At 39.0% G+C, this 23,565-nt stretch overlaps 1 protein-coding gene across 1 annotated transcript; it reads right to left on the bottom strand.

Annotated features, from left to right (window-relative positions):
• Nucleotides 1-308: 308 nt before the first annotated feature.
• On the bottom strand, nucleotides 309-22,922 carry LOC125481283 (histone-lysine N-methyltransferase NSD2-like). Its single transcript, XM_048592633.1, has 7 exons — nucleotides 22,808-22,922; nucleotides 18,986-19,168; nucleotides 17,712-17,868; nucleotides 11,017-11,222; nucleotides 5,400-5,512; nucleotides 2,399-2,668; nucleotides 309-455 (listed from the first exon to the last, which is right to left on the bottom strand). Exons 2-7 carry the CDS (start codon nucleotides 19,158-19,160, stop codon nucleotides 309-311), a joined length of 1,068 nt encoding a protein of 355 aa, XP_048448590.1. The 5' UTR covers nucleotides 19,161-19,168; nucleotides 22,808-22,922.
• Nucleotides 22,923-23,565: the final 643 nt, after the last annotated feature.

The raw sequence follows: 23,565 nt of genomic DNA, 5'->3' as shown, positions 1-23,565 counted from the left end.
CACAAATGTATCACTGCTAAATTGCAAACTGATTGAACTTTCAGGGTATTGTATTTGAATACCCTCTTTTCCTCCGATGGGAAAGATCCCAGAGAACCTAACTACAGCTTTAATATTAGTTGTAATGGGAGAATTCAATTAATTTAAACATTATTTAATTTGAAGTTGCACTTTTCAGAAACACATCATCATGAAATGGACTTATTGAATAGCAAATAAAAGGGTACTTCAAATAATAACCGTATTTAAATGAATAACACTCAAACCTTTCTTTCTATTCCCCTTCAAAATGGGAATAAAAGATGTAATCAGTTAAATAGCGCAAGATTTAATTTTACCTTATCAATTGTTAGCATGTAGAAGTTGGCAATGTTGTGCTCCTGGGCAAAGCGGATTCTTGCTCGGCACTCATCTTCATCAATTACCTCTCCCACGTACTCGTTAACAAATGCTCCCTGAACCAAACAAAATGTACAAATTGGACAATGGAAACTCCTGCATCACCAAGCTTGACAGATTTCTTTTTATTCCATTTCTGCTCTCTTACTAAAGCGGTGGATTGGAATCTCAACACAGAAGTTAATCTGATGTTTTACTGCTGCCTGACATAGCAGTTTGTCAGTACCAATGTACTTGACAACTGCATTGTTTCGGGTTCATACTATTTATTCCAACCATCACTTGTGCTTGTACAACATTTTATTAAGCTAACTGAGCATAATTTTAATTGTGCTGTAAAGATCTTCACTGGACAGTTAAACTGCAAAGTGATCATCATCATTCAGGTGTATAATGTTTAGATGCCATGATACAAGGACCACCACATGTGGGAAGCAGTGACGCGAACAGTCTTGCCACTGGACTAGTAATCCATGTCACCATTAATTCAGTTTTCTTCTGCAAAGACCTCAGAGCTCCATTCACAGTGGTGACCTCAAACTAGAAGTCGATGCTGGGAACAACACTGGCATGCTGATTAGCATGTAAGAAACCCCTGGGCAGCCATGCAGCCACACACCTTAGAGGGAATATTTCTATCCATCTAGAGACCCAAGCTAATGATCTGGGAACATGTGACTGAATCCCACCTTGGCAGACATGAATCAATGAAAATCTGGAAGTAAAATTTGGTCGAATAGCAAATATTGCAGTAAAAAACTATTTGGTTCACTAATGTCCTTTTGGGAAGAAAACTGGTCATCCTTATTTGGTTTGGCTTGCATGTGACTCCACACCCACAGCAAGGTGATTGATTCTGAAGTGCCCTGTGAAATGGCCCTAGCAACATAGACAATTCAAGCAGGGATCAGCAATAAATGTTGGCCCAGACAGCAATGCCTACATCCCTTGAACTAATTTTTTTTTTTTAAATGGCAAGTGAATAAATGAATGCCACAAAATAATACTTGGGAAACTTAGTGTAGTCCAGATACTACAGAAGCTTCTTATTATTGTGCTGTTAAGAGAAAATAGCTACCGTAGTTAAAGTTTTCAAACTTGTTGGTTTTTAGTGCTGTTGCTTCCAAACTGGACCATTCCCGTGGAAACTAAATGAAAGCAGTATGTGCCATGAGGGCTGCTTCAATGAATATCACAGATGAATGTGTTTACTATATTCTCACACAATTGAGAAATACAATTTTGCGATGTACTCAGATAATACAAGTCTTCAAAGGAGGCAATTAAACATTGATGACTTCTACAATCACTACACCGAACCCTGGAATTCTCGTTTTAACTTGTACTAACCCTCTTCAGAAGCAGGGTTACACTGCTCCAAGTAGGGTCTAATCCTATAGTTTAGTAAATGGCAGGCTTTCTGAAAGTTGTGAACTCATATAAACCTGAATGAACAAAGCTTCCTCTTTATTAATTTCACGTCAATCTATTCAATTGACTTTTCAGTTTTTAACTGCTCATCATACCTCATCCTTGGCCTTCCTTGCATTTCTGCATACCTACTAGAAGCATTTCCATATCAATTACAGGACAAAAGCTTGGTTTTTAAATGAACGTTTGTTCTATGAGAAGGAGCTTTTCTTGTCCAAGTATATTCTATCTTTGGCAGCATCTATGGAGAGAAAGAGTTAACTTTTCCTAGTTACCATCAGTTCTGGAGAAGGGTCACTGAGTCCGAAAGGTTAACCCTGCTTTTTCTCCACAGATACTGCCAGAGCAGTTGAATTTTTCCAGGAATTTGCATTTCTGATTTTCAGCATCTGTAGTTCTTTGGTTATTTTGCTTTATATTCTTTGATGTTCTATACTGACACTAGCTGCAAACTAATACAGGCTTAGCCTGGATTTGTCCAATACGTACACAACTGAGCCACATACTGAGTCACCTTCAGTTAAATACTTTAATGTACGAAAAGAGTAAAAATGCAAGAGTAACTTACTTTTTTAATGTCAGTCTTTGAAATTAGGCCCCAGCCCTTTCCGGCAGTCTTGACTACCTGTGATTCGGGATACTGACGTTTGGTAAAACATTGGTTTTGGCATCGCACACCAGCAGGGCACACAGCTGGATGACATTCATACATTAACATTCTGTTCAGGCACTCCGAATCCAAGCCACAAGGATGATCATCGGTAGGCTTACAGTTGCACCTCGAGATTTCCGAAATATCAGCTGTATAAATCTGTGCTTTGCCATAAGGTTTATTGACCTTTTCAAAAACATAGAACTTGATTAAAAACTCCAAACCTAAACAAAACTGGGCAATTAATATGCCATAATTCATACTTTATTCTTCAGGCAGGCAGTATATATGATTTCTAGTCTTTTGGAGGCCACAGTCTGGAGAAAGTTTTTTTGTCTAAGAATGGTTATTTAAAAATGATAGAATAAGCTAAATGACGGATCAGCATGTCTACTTTGGTTTTGTCTAAAGCAATCGGCTTGAAAAGCTGCAATTTCTCACAAAGCCAGTAAAAGTTGGACCTATAATCGATAAAGTTCAAAATGCGTTTCATATATTCATATTGTGGATAAATAGAGTTACAAATGGAAGTTGTACTGAAAGTATCAAGATTAAAACTTCACAAATTGAACTGCTTCTTATTCAACACTTCCTGATGATTTGATGGAACATACAGGCAGTGCCTGGCTTGCGAACAGGTTCTGTTCTTGGGTTCATTTACAAGTCAATCTGTACACAAGTTGGAACACAATGCAGGACAATATAAAGTAGCTATTCATAAGTACACAAAATGATTGTATGTTGGATCATTTAAATTACATGTTGAATGGGTGTATGTTCCTAAGAATGAGCATTTTTAAGTTCAACACTTGTAAATTAGGGACTCCCTATACATATAGATTGAAGCAGTAGGGAAGAAGGAAATAACATAACACAGAAACATAGAAAATAGGAAAAGGAGTAAGCCATTCAGCCCTGCTCTGTCATTCAATGCCATCATGGCTGATCATCCAACTTAGTACGGTTTTTAGTTTCTCCCTTCGATCCTGTTAGCCCTAAGAACTAGATCTCACTAGAATAAATAGCCTGTGGCTAGAAAGAGAGAATCATTCAATCAGTGTCAACTTGTATCCTACAGAAAAGATTCTGTAGGAACAAGGTTGTGTTTTCAGGGCAATTTTTAGTCACTACAATATACCCTTTAAACAATTAGACCATACAACTTTATGTGAACATTCTATATTTTATCCTGATTTTATTATTAAATTTATTTTCTCCATTTTAGAAAAATCATCAACTCAAATATCTCAATAAAATTAATTTGACAGGTGGCCAAAAATGTAATAAATATTGTGTAAAGGTTTTGAGGTCAATATTTCATCTGTGTTAAGTCAATTTCAGGAGGACCAGCAGATTACTAAGAACAAAGAACGGTACAGCACAGAAACAGTCCCCTTGGCTCTACAAGACTGTGCTGACATGATGCCTTTCTAATCTAAAAACCTTTTGCCTCTACGCGGTCCACATGCCTCTATTCCCTGCCTAGTCATGTATCTGTCAAGATGCCTCTTAAATGCGTTGCTATTATTCCCCCCTCCACTACCTCCTCTGGCAACACATTCTAGGTGCTTACAACGCTCTATGTATAAAACTTGCCCCTCACATCCCTTTAAACTAATCCCCTTTCACCGTAAACTTATGTCCCTTAGTAATTGACATTACTAACCTTGGAAAAGGATGCCGACTGTCCGTGCCTCTCATAAATTTGAAAACATCAATTAAGTCATCCCTTGTCCTTCGACGTTCAAGTGAAAACAAACAAAGTTTCTCCAATCTCTCCTCATAGCTATTATCCTCCAAACCAGGCAACATCCTGGTAAATCGCTTCGTAGCCTCTCCAATGCCTCTACATCCTTCCGATAGTGTAATGACCAGAACTGTACACAATATTCCAAACGTAGCCTAACTAAAGTTCTAAATAGCTGCAACATGACTTGTCAATTTTTTTATGCTCTATGCCCTGACTAAACATGCTGAATGTCTTCTTGACTACCTTCCCCACTTGATTTACAATTCCAGGGAATTCTGGTCCTATATGCCTAGATCCCTCTGTATATTTATGCTATTAAGGATACCGCTATTTACTGTACGCTTCCCAAAATGCATCTTTTCACATTTCTCCCAATTAAACTCTATCTTGCTATCCTCCATCCAAGTCTACAGCCTACCTATACTCTGCTGTATCCTCTGGCAATCCTCTTCCCTATCCGCAGCTCCCCCAATCTTTGTGTCGTCTGCAAACTTATTAATCAGGCCAGCTACATTCTTCTCCAAATCATTTACCCAATGTTATAAACAGAGGTCCCAGCACTGATCCCTATGGAACACCACTGGTCATGACTAACAAATTCTGGCCCTATCACCATCAAAAGCTCTAACTCTACAGTTTAAAACTGGTCAATACTTATAAAATTGCACCCCATTTCTGAAGAAGTATTTTCAGTGCTTCATGAGCAATCTTGGCATGATAAAATTGATCAGAAAGAAGGCCCATTGCCTCCTTGGTGCCTACAACCTCCAGCACAACTAAGTTTCAAATTTTTAAAATGCTGTTAAAATGACCATAATTAGTACTTATTAAAACGTTTCTCTCTCGCTTTTTCCAAATATATACAGTTAGTCCACATATCTCCAATGTTGCTGGCTCCCAAAACAGCGTACACCCACACAGACGTCAAAACAGTGGACCTTTCACTTCCTGAATCTTTCCTTCTCTACAATTCTCTAATACTTTCTGATTTATCTCCTCTCATTTTGCGAAATATTGGCGTGTTTGGCATAATGGCTTTTGCTGTTTTAAGTGGCCGAAATATGTTTGTGTTGGTAAATGCACATACATGGAATTATACTTTAGTACAAACATTCTTGTAGAAGGCAGAGAGTGAGAATACTGAAACAGGTTCTAGTTCACACCTACCTTTATGTGTTTATATGGTGGAGGCTTTCTACCATTACGCTCATTCTCCTGAGCTTCTCTCGTCTCCCGCTGAGCCTTGAGATCCTGAAAGCGTTCTGCCGCCTCATCTAAAGCTGAAGTGATTACGATAAACATAGACCATATATCAGAAGATGCAGTTGCAAAATGAAAATCTGTTTTGGTCAAATAATAGATTTACATTAAAACTGCAAATTGACAATTGTTAGATTGGGTATTCCTTTGCATTTTTAATTTTGTGTTGTGAAAAATAGATTACTCTTTCAAACTGGAACGAATCCCTGGGCTCACCAGAGGGATTTAACATTAAATAAGCAGTGTATGAAGTCTTTTTCATAGTTGCTTGTGAAGAAAGCTGTTGTGAAAACCACTTGTGGTATTGCACTGGCTTTTAGAACCCAGAGCATTTCTACAGGTGGGTGTACAGAACTTTTGCCTGTGTTTTCATAATAGCTTTTAGTTAAGACAGATACATTAGTGCTGATGATCAAACAATCCCACTGCGAATTAGCACAAAAAAGGTGGTTCATTGACATATGATGTGAAGATTGTGGAAGAATTCAGAGTTTCTTTGAAGCAAGAAGTTACAACCCCACCCTTTACATTAACCCTGGAATGACCCTATTGTCTAACCCGAGTGCTTCAAGCACCTTCTATTTTTAATCCAGTCCCTAGCAATCTCTATCACTGTGTCAGTTTCTATAACCCTCTTTTACACAAATGGTCTAACAAAATACAGGCATTTCAATAATCAAAGACATTTGTTTATGTGACCACCGCAACAATCCAGACAAAGAAAGAACAATCACAACTGAGCAAATTCTTCCACTTAAGATTTACCAATTTAAGTCACCCAGGTTATTTATGTAATGAAAGGAACGCTGGTTTAACACAGTGGCTGCCCATTCCAACAAAGTTCAATATCTTTACAAGTAGTAAAGATACCACGTAGTTGTATTGGACATGCCCAGAGACAACTCCAAGCACCTAGAGACATTCCACACACAGCATGTGGTTTGAAGAGGCTTTGTCACATCTCAGTGGGCTACAGCACTGGAAATCAAGTCCTGATATTCCATGAATTGTCTCAAAAGTTAATCAAGGCAGCCAAAAGCTGCCCAATTTAACTGTTTATATTCAGGTGAACAGAAAGCGTGGACCTACTTGGAAATGTAACAGGATTAATAATTAAGGAAGTAATACCAGCACATTTGAAAAATCATAAACTAATCAAGCAGAGTCAACACGGTTTCACAAAAGGGAAATTGAGCCTGTTTGACTTAGACTTTTTAGAGGAAATGTCCAACAGAGTGAATAGAGGGGAACCAGTAGATGTGTTGTATTTGGACTACCAGAAGGCATTGAATAAGGTACCTCAAAAGGTTAAGTCGAAGGTAAGAGTCCACTGTGTTGGACATAGTACATTGGCATGGATTAGTTAACAGGCAGAAAACAGGAGTGGGGATAAGGAATTCTTTTTCAGGATGGAAACCCAAGATCAGTGGGGTTCCACAGGGATCAGTGCTGGACCACAACCGTTTACAATATACATTAATGACTTGGAGGAAAGAAATGAATATGTCAAACTTACAGATGACACAGAAATAAGTAGACAGGCAGGTTGTGAGAGGGATACAAACAGTTTTACACAGACATATTTTGATAGGTTATATAGTTGGGGAAATGGTTGACAAATGGTGTATAATGTAGGAAAATGTGAACTTGTTCATTTTGGAAGGGAGACTAGAAGAAATTTCAACTCATCTTTATGCCTTATCCTAAGATATTATTCCCTGAGTTTAGACACAGTCAGGGGAAACATCTTACTAACATCAAACAAGAATCTTCTAAGCTTCATTAAAGTCACCTTTCATTCTTCAAAACTCTGGAGAATACAGAACCAATCTGCTCAACTTCTCCTTGTTAAACAAACCAGCCCTCTAGGGATCAATCTGGTCAATCTCTGTTGCATGCCTTCTATGGCAAGAATATCCCTCACCAAAACGGTTCACAGTATTTCAGCTGAAGTCTCACCATGGCTCTGTATCTGCAGCAAGGCATCTTTACCTTTGTACTCAATGAAGGCTAACATACACCATTTGCCTTCGTAACTGCTGGCTGTACCAGGACGCTGTCTTTTAGTGTCCCCATGAAAAAGGACACCCAGGACCCACCCTTTGGACACCTGAACTTCCCAACTTCTAACTGTTGAAGAATTTTCAGCCTGCTCTCTTTTGTACCAATTCACCATTTCATCTTCATAGTCTAGTTGGTTCATCGTAAGACTGTAAGATACAGGAGCAGAATTAGGCTTTTCATAGAATCCCTACAGTGTGGAAACAGGCCCTTCGGCCCAACAAGTCCACACTGAACCTTAGAGCATTCCACCCAGACCCATCCCACTATAAACACCATATACCTAATCGACACATCCCTGAATGCTACAGGCAATTTAGCATGGCCAATCCACCGAGCCTGCACATCTTTGGACTGTGGGAGGAAACCCATGCAGACACGGGGAGAATATGCAAAATCACACAGACAGTTGCCTGAGGCTGGAATCGAACCTGGGTCCCTGGCACTGTGATGCAGCAGCTAACCACTGTGCCACCGTGCCGCTTTTTAGCCCACTGAGTTTGCTCCACCATTCAATCATAGCTGATATGTTTCACAACCCCTTCTCCTGCCTTCTCCCTCTAACCCTTGATCCCCTTACTAATCAAGAACCTATCTCTGACTTAAATACACTCAATAACATGGCCTCCACAGCTTTCTGTGGCAATGTGTTCCACAGATTCACCACCCTCTAGCTGAAGAAATTCCTCCTCATCTCAGTTCTAAAGGGTTGTCTCTTTGCTCTAAGGCTGTGAGGTTAGGTATGACTTTCTTCTACCAGTGAAACTATCTTCTCCATGTCCACTCTATTGAAGCAAGGGGGAGACAATATTCTATTAGTATTATCACTGGACTGTTAAACCAGAGACACAGATAATTTTCTGGGGACCTGGGTTTGAATCCCACCACGGCAAATGGTGGAATTTGAATTCAATAAATATCTGGAATTACGGTGGCTCAGTGGTTAGCACTGTTGCCTCACACACCAAGGACCCAGGTTCGATTCCAGCCTCGGGCGACTATCTATGTGGAGTTTGCACGTTCTCCCTGTGTCTGCGTGGGTTTCCTCCCGCAGTCCAAAGATGTGTAGGCTAGGTGGATTGGCCATGCTAAATTGCCCATAGCGTTTAGGGGTGTGTAGATTAGGTGGTTTATAGGGGGATGAGTCTGGGCGGGATACTCCGAGGGTCAGTGTGGGCTTGTTGGGCTAAAGGGCTTGTTTCCACACTGTAGGGATTCTATTAAAAAATTCTGTAAGAGTCTAACGATGACCATGAATCCAGTGTTGATTGTCAGGAAAAACCCATCTGGTTCACTAATGTCCTTTAGGGAAAGAAACTACCATCCTTACCTGGTCTGGCCGACATGTGACTCCAGACCCACAGCAATGTGGTTGATCCTTAACTGCCCTCTATGCAGTTAGGGATGGACAATAAATGCTGCCTAGCCAGCGATGCCCTCATCCCGTGAATGAATAAAAAAACCTTCAAGATTTCTTGCATTTTTCTTGGAAATTGCATGGGAATGTCAGTTCATCAACAAATTAGGAAATACGACATGCCCATATACAGTCCCCAAATTCAAATCATTTATACAGATTCTTGCAGCATACAACAGAAAGGAAGCAAAGGCCTTGTTCCTTTTTCACTGGACTAGAAATCCAGAGGCGCAGGTAATATTCTGAGGACCTGAGTTCAGATCCCATCATACCAGTGGAATTTGAAATCCATAAAAATCTGGAAATTAAAGTTTAATAATGACCATGAAACCATTGTCAATTGTTCAAAAGACCCATCTGGTTCACTTATGTCCTTGAGGGAAGGAAACTGCCATCCTTAGCTCGTCTACCAAAAGTAGCCATTTGATCCAAATGCCCTACCCAAAGCAAGGTGGTTGACTCTCAACTGCCCACTGAAATAGAACATAGAACATTACAGCGCAGTACAGGCCCTTCGGCCCTCGACGTTGCGCCGACCTGTGAAGCCAAGCTGAAGCCTATCTAACCTACGCTATTCCATTATCATCCATATGTTTATCCAATGACCATTTAAATGCCCTTAAAGTTGGCGAGTCTACTACTTTTGCAGGCAGGGCATTCCACGCCCTTACTACTCTCTGAGTAAAGAACTTACCTCTGACATCTGTCCTATATCTATCACCCTTCAATTTGCAAGCCATTCAATTGTACCAATTGCTAGAAAGGGGAAAAAGGAAATAAAACTAGATGGACCACCTGGCATCAACACAGATATTGGAAATGATCCTAACTTTTCCTTGTTCTCAATTCTGCCTCTTCCTTAAAAACAGTCTGCAGAATTCACACAAAAGAGGTGACCTATCTAAAATCTTTTGAATTCTGAATTTTGAAAGATAACCATCAATGCATCAACGAACTCTCAAGCTATCTTTTCAACATTCTGGGATGAAACTCATCTGGTCCAGGGGATTTATTAACCTTCAATCCAGTTAACATTTCAGGTACAACCTCTTTACTAATGCTGATTTATTTGAGTTCTTCAGTTTCACAAGCCCCTTGGTTGCCTAGTATGTTGCAGTGCTTTTTTCTGTATCTTCTTGTGTGAAGATAGTTGACAAGTAACTGATTAGTTTCTCTGCCATTTCCCCATCTCCACTAGCGTCCTCACCTGATAACAGGCTCATATTTGTCCCAGAGACAACAAGGTGTACAGCTGGATGAACACAGCAGGCCAAGCAGCATCATAGGAGCAGGAAGGCTGACGGTTCGGGCCTAGACCCTTCATCAGAAATTGCTTGGCCTGCTGTGTTCATCCAGCTCTATACCTTGTTGTCTCAGATTCTCCAGCATCTGCAGTTCCTACTAACTCTGATACATATTTGTCCCAGTTGGCTTTGGCACATACCTAAAGAAGCTTTTATAGTCCACTTTTATGTTTCTTGCTTGTTTGCATTTTTTATTTCTCCAAATTATTTTACTGGTTTCTAAATTACTCCTAATCCTCAGGTGGAACATTTTCTGTAATTCTTAAAGCCTCTTCCTTTGATCTAATGCAATATCTAACTTGTTTTTTGTTAACCATGGTTGATTTACTTTTCCCTTTGGGTTTTTGAGCCTTAGAAGAAAATATATATTTGTTGTAAATTTCTTTCATTATTAGTCACTGCCTGCCACCAGCAAATCTTTGTGTATTTTCTCAATCCATCAGAGTCAACTTGCCCCTCATACCTTCATAATTTCCTTTCTTCAGATTTAAAACCTTAGTTTCATCATGAACAACACTGCAATCAAACTTATTGTGATATTCTATCATATCATGGTTACTATTTTCCAGAGGCTCTTTTACAGCAAGATTATCAATCAGCCCTTTCTCATGGCATAACATTAAAATCAAAAACCACCAAAATTCCTAGCTGGTTGCTGAACATACTGCTCCAGAAATCCATCTCATACATACTCCAGGAATTCAAATGCCACAATACAAATATTTCACTTTTACGGTAGTACCTTTTCTAAAAGCTTTGCTGAGGCTTTTGATTTTATTGTCTTTGCTTCCCCTATCACCTTCCATATAAGGAAATACGCGTGCCTGATGGGTCCAAAAGTAGTCATTTGATCCAAAGAAGTGAACTGGAAACTCGCCAATCTCATGCTTCATATTTTGAATATTTGTCGGAATGTTTCTTGGGTGACAAATCTCTGCAGGCCACCACCTGTGTTCGAACGAAAATAAAACCAGATTATTGCAACAAGTAATTTCAGTGTCATGAAATATGAAAGAACATGAAAATGGATCCCAAACTATACTGTAAATATTCAATCCAATTCTCTGAAAATGATTAGTCACTGTGAATTATACTCCAAGGAACGTAAACCAGAACTCAACTGACAGGCTAACTTCAGTGAGTAGGGTTAATCAAATAGAGCAGGGTAGCCCTGGAAAAGGAGAAAATTAACTTCATCTTTGTATTTCGTATACATCAAAAGGGAAAAGAAAGCGATTAAGCAGGGTAAGATACCAAAAAAAAAGAAACCCAACTACATGAAGAAAACAAAACAAAGATGTACATTAACACAAGAGCAAGAAAACAAACTGGGAAAGGGCCACTGACTAAAACAGAAAATTATGATAAAGTAGTAACTACAATTAAATATAAAACAAACTGCTGGAAATATTCAGTAGATTGAGCCAGCCTGTGGAATGACAAGTAGTTAACATTTTAGGGCAATAACCTCCGGTCAGAACTGACAAATTTTGCTCTTGTCTGGCAATTAAATATACCTGGGTGAAAACTGACAACAGTAATAACAAAGGAATCACTGAGCCTTAGATTATCCAAGAATAACTTGGGAGAGGCATCACTTTTTTCTTCATTTGAGTGAATGAAGGAAGGGCACATGAGTGGGAAAGAAACCATCTTAGGCATCATTGTGAAAGAGTGAAGGAGAATACTTAAGCATTGAAACAAAATACTATGTTTTTGTATCGAGAATATTCTGCTAAGTGTATTAAGTAAACACTCAGTAGTTACAAAGCAGAACATAAATGAAAGCTCAAATATTACAAGGACAGAGCAAAGCTGCAAAATAAATTAGAAAGTCTAAAAAGATGAGACAAAACCAGAAATAGGCTGCGACGAGCTGGAGGAAAACCGACAAGAATGTGAGAAAAAAAACTATTTAAGTTCTTTTACCTCAGTTTTCACATTGGAGTTGGTTACTGTCATAAAACCACCGAAGAAAAGTTAATGGAGATGACCAAAGAACAATAGCATCAAAAACACACAAATCACAAGCACCAGATGATTTATTTTTGAGTCATTCAAGGGAAGCTACAAAACAACCAATGCTCCAATTACCAATTCTTTAATTAGCAGAAAATAAGATTTCTGAAGAAGCATCTGATTAGATTAATTGACAAAAAGCTGCAAATGCTATTTTCAGAAATGATTTGCTGGGATATTTCAAAGCCTGGACACAAAGCTACGATTTCAATTAATTACTTGGATGTTGGGACCGAACATATTAGAAGTTTGTTAATGACACTAAGATTGGTAGGAATTGTGAAAGTGGCGTAAATTGTCTTCAAAGGGATATGGTCAGATTCAGTGGGTGGGTAAAAATTCAGGGGAGTATAATTTGGGAAAATGTGAACTTTTCTGCTTTGGCAGGAAGAATTTAAAAACAACATACTATTGAATTAGGGAGAGATTGTAGAACTCTGTGGTATAGAGAAATCTGGGTGTCCAGGGTGATGAATCACAATTGAGTTTATGGCAAGGCAAATGGCACATAAATGCAGGAATGTTTTGCTAGAGTTACAGGGGTAATGATGGGACCACATCTGGAATGCTAGCATAGTTTTGGAAGGAAATATACAATTATATTTGCAGCTGAGAGAAAGTTCACTCATTTGATTCCTGGCAAGAGGGGGATCTCTTATGAAGAAAGGTCAAGTCAGTTAGGTCTACTGTAATTAGAGTTTAGGAGAATGAGAGATGACCTTCCTGAAACATTGAAGTACAAAGTGAACCTGTCAAGGTGAATGCTGAAAGGGTGTTTCCCTTGAGAGAAGGATCTAGAACTAGGCAACACAATTTAAAACAAAGAATAGGAGAACTGTTTTTACTCAGATAGTCCCCAGAGAATTGTGGAGGCAGGGTCACTGAATATTTTCAAAAGGCGGACTGAGATATTCTTGATTAATAAGGAAGTCAGAGAGTCTCAAGGAAATGTAGCAAAGTGGAATTTAAGCCACAAATCAGATTCACCATGATCCAATTGAATGACAGAATAGGCTCAAAGATCAAAATGGTCAATTTTAGCTTCTTTCTCACACGTTCATATGGTTAGCAAGGTTAGGCCAGGGGTCAGTTGAGACAATAGGAGGTTCCGTACACAGTGTAAAGTACTTTAGGAAGGGAGATGAAAAGAATGGGCAGATAGCAGAAGTAGTGATTGATAAAGCATACAGTTTTCTAGACATTATTACAGGGGAAAGAGTACAAAAGCAAGGAAATTACATTAAATCTGAATAGAACACTAGAGTGGTTTCATGTTCAGATGATACACTTCAAAAAAAATATGGGAAGGCATTAGCTCAGAATACAAGAAAGATTTGCAAAAATGGATCCAACAGGGAGAAATGTCAGTTGCATAGAAAAAGTGAAGAGACTGCACCGTTTAATTTGTAGAAGAGCAAGTTGTGATGAGATGACAGGAGGTGTACAAAATCATGAGGGCTGGACAAAGTAGACAGGAGGTAAAATGCTTCCTATTGGTGGAAGGTGGTGGGGAAGCTTCAAGAAACAATTATTTGTGATGGAATTAGTAGTCACATAGCTAAAGGCAGGCAAGTTAGGAAGAAGTGTGGATTTCTAAAAGGAAGGATTATGCTTCATAATTTGCCAGTTTTTAGAAGAGGTAACTGAAAGGCTCGCTGAGGGCAACTGAGTTGATGTACATGTGCATTACAGAAGGTGTTTGATATAGTGCCACATAACAGAATTGTGAGGAAAGTTATACGTATAAAAGACAGTAGCAAAAGTATGAGTGATAGGAAAAAAAGAAATGATCAATAGAGTGTTACAGTGGAGTTCCCCAGGATTGGTATTGGAACACTTGCTTTTCCTGATATATTAATGATCTGGACCTTGGTGAGCAGGGAAATTTCAAAGTGTTGCTCATGAGATGAAATTTGGAAGAATCGTAAACAGCGAAGAATGATGTGGAACTCCAAAAGGGCATGGACATGCTAGCACAGTGGGAGGATAGGTGGCAGATGAAGTTTATGTAGAAAAGTGTGAGGTGATGCACAATGACAGGAAGACCACTGAAAAACAAAATAAAATTAGAGAGGGACAATTATCAAGATGATGCAGGAGCAGAGGGATGAGGATTCATAGGTGCATAGATCACTGAATTGGCAGGACAAGTGGAAAGAGCAGTTAATAAAGCATACAGTGTCCTCAGGTTTCTTAATGGGGCACGGAGTACAAGAGCAAGGAGGTCACGTTGAAATTGTACAAGACTCATTAGACCTTAACTGGAGTGTTTTGTGCACTTATGGGTGCCACATTGTAGAAGCTAGTCATGAAGGTTAGGTCGCATGAGATCCAGGGAGAGCGAGCTAATTGGATTATAAAATCATGAAGGGCAGAGATAGGATGAATACATATAGCCTTTGTCCCAGGGATAGGGAATTGAAAACTAGAGGGCATAGGTTTGGGCGAGAGGGGAAAGATTTAGGGACCTGTGGGGCAACTTCTTCACGTAGAGTGGTGCGTATATGGAATGGGCTGCCAGAGAAATTAGTTGAGGCAGGTACAATAGCAACATTTAAAAAGCATTTGGATAGGTGAATGGATGGGAGGGGTTTAGAGGGATTTTGACCAAATGTGGGCACCATGGTTAGTATGGACCAGTTTGGGCTGAAAGGACTGTTTCCATGCTATGTTACTTTATGACTCTAAAAGATGTTAGCACAGAAAGAGACAGTGCAGAAATGATTTACAAGAACGGATCCAGGCATGAGAAACTTCAGTTATGAGGACAGATTGAAGAAGTTGGGACTGTTCTCCTTGGAGAGAAGGCGGTTGAGAGGAGATGTGATAGAAGTTTTCAAAATCATAAGCGGGTTGGATAGAGTAGGTAGTGAGAAGCTGTACCTGCTCATAAAGAGAATAAGAACAAGAAGGCATATATTTAAAGTGATGTGCAAATGAAGCAAGGATGATGAGTGAAAAAAGCTTCTTTCACACAGTGAGTAATTTAGAATGCACTGCCCTGAAATGTGGCAGACACAGATTCAGCTGAGACATTAAAGAGAGCATTGGATGATTAGCTGGCCAGAAACATTGCATAAGGATAAGTGGAAAAAAGCAGGAGATTGACACCAGGGTAATGATGCCGTTTGAAGAACCAGTAGAGGCACGATGGGAGAACAGCCTTCTGTGCCGTACAAATTCTGCGATTATGTGAAGTCAGAGTGGTGAGAGAATTGAAGAACTTTTTGTAGGTGGTCGTGTTCCCATGCACCTGTTGCCCTTGTCCATCCAGATTGTAGTTGTAGTTTGGATGGTGCAATCAGAGGAACCTTGTGAGTTACTGTAGTTCATCTTATATATGGTACACATTACTGCCATTGTGTACTGGTGCAAAGAAAATTCATGTTAAAGGTGGCAGATGACATGCCAATCAAGTAGGCTACATTGTCCTGAACGGTCAAGCTTCTTCACTGTTGAAGGAGTTTCACTCATCCAGACAGATAGAGAATATTCCATTATACTCCTGAATTTTGCCTTGTAGATAGTGGGTAGGCATTTGGGGAAAAAAAGGGGACTTTCTCAACACAGAATTTGATGTACATTTGTTGGGAGGATGGTTAAATACTGTAAATGAGGTCCAGGTAGATAAAACCATGAAAAGCAAAATCTTTTATCGTTTTATAAACAGGCAAAGAGTGCAAGTGAAAAGAGATTTTCTATGTTTATACAATGAGATTATTAGGTTGGAATACCATACTGTTTTGGGCATCCAGTTATTGCAAGGACATTAAACACGGAAAGCAAAGCAAGATAATGCCAGGGCAAATCTTTAGATACGGAGTCTAATTCTAGGAGATAGTAAAGGAGAGATTTAATTGACTTTAAAAAAAAAACAAGGACTTTGACAAGTAAACAGGGAAAGATGATTTCTATTCACGCTGATTTGGAAGCTGTTCATAAGAAATCCATTTAAAATTTCATATGGTTTTACTAAGATTTTCTCTCTTGGCCCTTTAATTTTTCTTTGTCATTCACAGGATGTGGGTGTCACTCATTTGGTCAGCATTTATTCCCCTATTCCTGGTTGTCCTTGAGAAAGTGGTGGTGAACTGCATTCTTCAACCGCCACAATCCGTGGGATGTAGCTACACTCTCAAAGCTGTTAGGAACATTAGACACAGGAGCACGAGCAGTCCATTTAACCTATCAATCAGGTTTACTCTGACATTCAATACAATCACGATTGATCAAACACTGCAATGCTGTTTAACCGCATAATTCCCATAATCCTTTATACCAATAGTAACCATCACACACAAGAGAATTCCAATGATTCACAATCTGCTGAGCAAAAAGAATTCTCATCTACGTCTTAAATGGCATCCGTGTTATCTTGTGCCACCTTACTCTAGACTGGTCATTCCCAATCATAGAAACACCTTACCTGCAGTAACCCTGTCAATCCCTTTGAATATTTTGTAGGTTTTAATTAAAAGATGTTTCTTTCTTTGAAACTCTAGAGAATACTAGCCCACTTTGCTCACCCTCTCTTTACAGGAGTCCTGCCATCCTGGGAAGAAGACTGTTAAATCTTTGCTTCACTTCCTCTACAAGGAAGCAGTGCCAGGAATTTAACCCCGAGATACTGGAGAAATGTAGATATAGTTCCAACTTAGCATGGTGTATGGCTTCGAAGGAACTTACATGATCTGGTACACTTATCCTGATGAATGTTAGAGGTCACGATTTGGAAAATGCGTCAAAACAGCCTTGGTGAGATGCTTTTGTGCATCTTGTAGATAGTATATTGACACCATTGCAATGAAGCAGGATGACTAATTAGTATTTACTTGGTTAAACATATAAACAAATGCGATGAAACAGGATAATACTCTGAGAAATGCTGCCTGCTACTGCTGTACTAGCAATACAGTCAAAAATACAAATTGCTATTTTACACTGGTGTGTTTTATCAAAAATTGTTATTCTCCGGCTTGCATTAGTAGCTGCCTCAATGGGTAGCAAGTTGCCACTCCAATATCCTAACATCACTGTGGTTTGGACGACCACAAAGCAAACGGTTTGAATGTCTTCCATTTCAAGTAAGTAGTTTCATTTCCAGGTTTAGGGATGGGGCGAGGTGAAGACCCAATGAAAGAAAACATTTCTCTGCAATTCTTGCTGCTCAACAGTGTGTCAGAAATTCTGGACCCAGATAACTCAAACAATTCACTAGAATAGTTTCTCCCACAATACATATAGATGAAGCAGCACCCAATTTACCTTATACTACAAAACAATTTTGTATTTCAAATTTGTTTCCAGCTTGGAAGTTCAATTAATTGTTCCATGCAATGCACTAATGTTAAAAATAAGATGAAAAACATACTTCTCAAAACATGCAAATTGTAAAACCATTTCTTTACTTGCACTGACCTGTAGCTACCCAGTTTAACCCAGATAATGTCTTTGTAGCGTGGCTTCTTGCCTGCTTTGCAATCATTGCAATACCAACTCCCCTCTGGCATATCAATGTTTAGGCATTCTGGATGAAATGCTGCAGGACAGGACTCACAGCACAAAAGGCTCCCCCCTATAAGAAATGAGCTAAAGTTAACATGGAAACAATTGTTATAGAAATTCACACTATGCTTAAAATAAATAAAAGTGCAATTATATAGCATCTCATTGAAAATTTTAGACACTTGAAGCAGTTCAGTGAATGCTGGAGTCTGACTATAATGGGCATCATTAGTTGAAGACTGATTTGAAATTACTGATAAAGATTAACTGTCGAAGGGATCACAAGGAAACTGGTACTTCTCTAGAAAGAGAAAGAAAATATTTAACTGAAACTTCCTCTTCAGTTTTGATTACTTTATGTTTGGAGAATGTCAGGCAGACAACTGAAGAGTCTCAAAAAATCAGACTTCATCTTTATTTGCAACTACTAATACATAAACTTCTCCTGCAGCACTGAATATAGCTGATGACACTGAGTCAGGTAATACTTGCATAGAAATAAGCCAAGATTCCAGCACAGCCTATAGGCAATTCATGTGCAACTTAGCATATTCATAACTGGAAGAGATCAACTTTAGCTGAACTGAACAAGGCATGCACAATTGAGTAGATATCTTTTCAATAGTATGCCAGTTAATGTGTTAATGAAAATTTTTGATGGTTTGTACATTGCTAAATAAGGTGTGCAACTCCAGGAAATAGATTATCAGGAAATGACACAAAAACAATAACACTGTGTAAATTAGTTACTGAAGCTTGGTAAGAACATGAAGCTAATGACATCAAAGAAACCGAAAAGAAGTTAACATTGGCGAGTATGCAGAACTAACTGTAAATAAAAGCAAGCTAAGAAGATTTTCAGAAAATTGTCATTAAAAGCAAGAAAAAGATGAAAGAATATAAATCATTTAAAAGGCATTGTGAAAAGTGCATTAAATAGGAAAGCTTATAATATCTGACCCCTGTGAAATAACAAAGTGTTGGGGTGTGGGGGACAGCACAGACAGAGGGGGACGGACAGACAAAGAGGGGGAGCAGGGGAGGGGACAGACGGGAGGAGGGGAGAGAGAGGGAGGGACAGAGAGAGAGAGAGAGAGAGAGAGAGAAAGAAAGGAAGAGAATTGTTCAGTAGCTAAAATAATCAATTTTTCAATGAAGAAAGTAAAGTAAATGAATCTCAAACTAACCTCGTGAACACACAAAGCACCAGCTAACATTGACATGAGCATGATGACTGTAACCCTTTTTTGGAACAAAATGGTTGCTGCAAATAATACTGTTGGCTGTCAGTATCACAGACCCTGCTGCAATACAGGTCTCCCCTCCATGATAAGCCACAGGACAGCGGACACATCGCATCATTCGCCCTGCTAACAGAGAGGGTTTAGTGTCACCCTTTGAATAAAACTTGACAGTTTCTTAAAGCTCCCTCTCCAAATTTTCAGTAAATTCACACACATTTTAAAACAGATTCTGATCAAAAGATGTGAACTGAAAGTACAATGGCATTAACCCAATGAAAATCCTTTACTCCCATGAACGGTATGTTTGAATGTTACCGATAAATCCTGTATTCCCTAGAATTTTAAGCAATATAATTGAATATTTCTGCCTTCAAATATTTCAAGAGATAAACGGAAACATAATTCATACTTAAAGTTGGCTGAAAAGCTTTATACTGAAAACATTTTGGATAAATGCACAAGTTTAGAAAGTTAGCTTTTTTTCATAGTCTCGGATGGAAGATATTTGAAAGAAAAAACAATCACTAGATTGTTCACCAGGTGGGTTTTGCAATTGATTCTTCAGTTAGATGTTCATTTATTACAGACTCATGAAGAATCTTTAGGGTCATGAAACTGGTGAACGCTAAAGACCATAAAGACAGGAGAAGTCAGCTATTCAGTCCATCAAATCTGCTCCACCATTCAATTAGATCTTGGCTGATCTGATAACCCTGAATTCCATTTTCCTGCCTTTCCCCCAAAACCCTTAATTCCCGATTGATTAAAAAATCAACCTCAGCCTTGACTACATTTAACAACCCAGCTTGAACAGCCCCCTGTGATAAAAGAATTTCACAGATTCATTACCCTCCATGAGAAAAGAAATTCCTCAATTTCATCTTAAATGGGTGCCGCTTACCTCTGTGATCATCCCCCTGTCCTAGAGTCTCCACACAAGGGGAAACAACCACTCTGCAATTACCCTGTCAAGACCCATGAGAATAATGATAATTTTAATAAAGACTCCTTTCATTTTTCTGAACTCTGATGAATACAGGTCAATACTGCTTTTGGCGTCTGATTTATTGCATAGTGAAATGACACCAGAATTTCTTCAATTTAAAAAGGTATTTGACTGCATTTAAATGAAGGCCATTTTTCCCAAATAATTTTCCAAATGTTTCAAAGTTCTAGGGAATGCAGCTTTAAGTTGTGACAAATTTGCAGAATTGTACATCGACAGGCAATATGAGATAGTAAGAACTGCCGATCTGGAGTCAGAAATAACAGTGCGGAGACTGGAGGAACACAGCAGGACAGGCAGCATCAGAGGAGCAGGAAAGTTGACCCAACTCCTAACATCAACTTTCCTGCTCCTCCGATGCTGCCTAGATGCTGTGCTCCTCCAGGTCCACATTGTTATACAGACAATATGACTTGGCTTTCATGCCATATATTATTCCTACTTCCCTGAAGAAAAACTTGACAAGAAGTAAAGATAACGAAGATACACAATTTGTTTCTAATTTACCTTCTTTTCATACATTTGTCAAAACAATCTTTGTAAGGTTTTACAGTATTATAATTTAGTCATTATGCATCAAACCCCAAAAATGAGCTTGGTAACTCTTCAAATGATTTGGATGTGAACATAGGAGGTATGGTTAATAAGTCTGTAGATGACACCAAAATTGGAGGTGTAGGGGACAATGAAGAAGGTTACCTCAATGGGATCTTGATCAGATGGGCCAATGGGCCAAGGAGTGGCAGATGGAATTTAATTTAGGTAAATGTGATGTGCTGCATTTTGGAAAGGTAAATCAGGGCAGGACTTATACACTTAATGATAATGTCCTGGGGAGTGTTCCTGAACGAAGAGATCTTGGAGTGCAGGTTCATAGTTCCTTGAATGTGGAATCCCAGGTAGGCAGGAGAATGAAGGTGGCATTTGGTATGCTTGCCTTTACTGGTCAGTGCACTGTGTATATGAGTTGGGAGGTCATGTTGTGGCTGTACAGGACATTAGTTAGGCCACTTTTGGAATACTGCGTGCAATTCTGGTCTCCCTGCTATTGGAAGGATGTTGTGAAACTTGAAAAGGGTTCAGAGAAGATTTACAAGGATGTTGCCAAGTTGGAGGGTTTCAGCTATGGGGAGAGGCTGAATAGGCTGGGGCAATTTTCCCTGGAGCGTTTGCGGCCGAGGGGTGACCTTATTGAGATTTATAAAATCATGAGGGGCATGGACAAGGTAAATAGACAAGGTCTTTTCTCCGGGGTATGGGGGTCCAAAACTAGAAGACATGGGTTTAAAGGTCAAAGGGGAATGATTTAAAAGGAACCTAAAGGGCAACTTTTCCATGCAGAGCATGGTGCATATATGGAATGAGCTGTCAGAGGAAGTGGTGGAGGCTGGTACGATTACAACATTTAAAAGGCATCGGGATGGGTATATGAATAGGAAGGGTTTAAGAGGGATCTGGGCCAAGTGTTGGCAATTAGGACTAGATTTATTTAGGAATCTGGTCGACATGGACGAGTCGGACCAAAGGCTCTGTTTCCATGCTGTATATCTCTATGACTCTACAACCCAATTCAAACGCCTGTTTAAAATGACCTACTGGCTTTCACCCTTACAACCTGTTTGATGTAGCTCAGTGCATAACTCCACATGCAATTCACCACTAGGACTTCACATCAAAATCTGAAATACGCTATACATCAAACTTTGTGTAAACCGGCACGTTATGAAACAGCAATCACGATAAACCATCAAAAAATGATATAGCTCAAATACCAGAAAGTTTACTGTATTATTTCAATCTCTATGATGTCTGAGTATTCAGTTGAGGGTGTGAGTGAGAAGGCTCACTGCCAGTAAGTTTAATTTAAGGCAAAGTTGCATCATTATTTAAGCGATTTATATTATAAATATATGTTTCTATTATTTAGTGTATGTTTTTACATTGATTACATGGACCTCTTGATCAACTGGCACACTCCTGGTTTCATAGCTACTGGTTAATAAAAAGTTTTCTGCATTTAAAAAGTACAACCATCCATGTCCTGTTGAAAACCATGGTCTTTTGGGGATTCTGATAAGAAAATGGCCAATCGTGTGCGTGAAACTAATCTCCAATACTGAAATTTCCAGGAAGGAAAAGACATGGGCAGTCTGCAGAATGCGACAAAATAGGTGGCAACTACTGAAAGAAAAAGGCTGAGTCTTCTTTGCTTTTTAAGCTGGAGACTGTAAAATATCTACAAACGTCCCTCAGGCTAATTCCTAAATTCAAGTCCACTGGTAAAGAAATTGGACCTCCTGATATGAACTAGATGACTTGTAGAGCATTCATCTCTTTGAGGGAACTCTGTAATAATCCTGACATATGACAACAACCAGCTGAACTCATCAAGAGATATTTCCTATGAAAAAGACTTCCTTCTTCAGTAGGCTCAGAAAGACCGCCTTCCTACACCAAGGATACACTTAATTTTCTTTGACTTGTATTTTTTCCTCCTGTGAGCATGCACAAATGCTGAGTGATTTATGTCACATGGACTCTGGGTGAGTGTTTAAATAACGAATAGTTGTTTTCAGCTCAAACATACAGGATGAAAAATGACTGCCATGACATACCCAGATGGTTGCAACGTTTGAAATAAGTATCCTATTTTCAATCTCAGTCATCCTCATCACTTTATCTGTCAAGTACCCATTCAATTTCTTCCTGCATGTGCTGATCTTGCCTGCATCCCTGAGCAGTCAGATTCCAATACTCACTTGAAGTCTAGTGACACTCCACTCTGTGCACCACAGAAACACCAACTGATCTTGAATCCAGGCATTCCATCTGCACAAAATCTCTCCAATGTTTCACCTCATTTCTCTCTGTCCCTTAGCCAATCAATTTTTAAAATACTCGTCAGCATCATGACATTAACTAGGTAAGAAATAAAAATATTAGTCAGTGGGAGTTCCCTCACCTTCTAGTTTACTATTTGTGACAGAACATTCTGTCCCCAGATTCTGGCCCTAAACTCTTAACTTGCCACACCTCTTCATACATGAACAAGCCTCATTAAAATAACCTAATTAACTGTATATATATTTTTCATATATTTGTATATGTGAGAACATAGGAATGCATACATTTCTAAGAACATAACTTAGAGGATGAGAAGACCATTATATTATACTCAGATGGTTGCAAAGTTTCAGATAACATACAAACTTAATCCTCATCATTTCACCTGCCAGGTATCCACTGAATTTCTTCCTGTACACGCCAATCATGGCTGCATCCCTCAACAGTTTGTTCCACATAATCACCTTCTAGAGAAAGGCAATTTAAATATAACCCATCTGTTCACATTCTGAGATCAAGCCTGTATCATTTTGCTATGCTTGCAAATGCCACTATACTGCAGCTGAATGATCTATTTATAACCTTCAAGAATTTGATCACTCAGTAAGGTTAATTGAATATATTTAGTTTCTACAGCTTCTCCTCTATTGTAGATATTTAATCAAGGTAATGT

The sequence above is a fragment of the Rhincodon typus genome, unplaced genomic scaffold (assembly GCF_021869965.1).
Source record: "Rhincodon typus isolate 14 unplaced genomic scaffold, sRhiTyp1.1 hic_rhity00001588, whole genome shotgun sequence".
Taxonomy (NCBI): domain Eukaryota; kingdom Metazoa; phylum Chordata; class Chondrichthyes; order Orectolobiformes; family Rhincodontidae; genus Rhincodon; species Rhincodon typus.
Note: the sequence above shows the minus strand (reverse complement) of the source record. Positions and strands in the feature narration are given on the sequence as shown.

What these genes read in the sequence shown, in the direction of transcription:
- LOC125481283 (XM_048592633.1), bottom strand. Translation starts at nt 19,160, where the DNA reads ATGATGCGATGTGTCCGCTGTCCTGTGGCTTATCATGGAGGGGAGACC. An exon ending in GTGCTTTGTGTGTTCACGAG is followed by an intron (nt 17,869 to 18,985) that starts GTTAGTTTGAGA and finishes CATTTCTTATAG; the next exon opens with GGGGGAGCCTTTTGTGCTGT. An exon ending in GTTAAACTGGGTAGCTACAG is followed by an intron (nt 11,223 to 17,711) that starts GTCAGTGCAAGT and finishes GTTCGAACACAG; the next exon opens with GTGGTGGCCTGCAGAGATTT.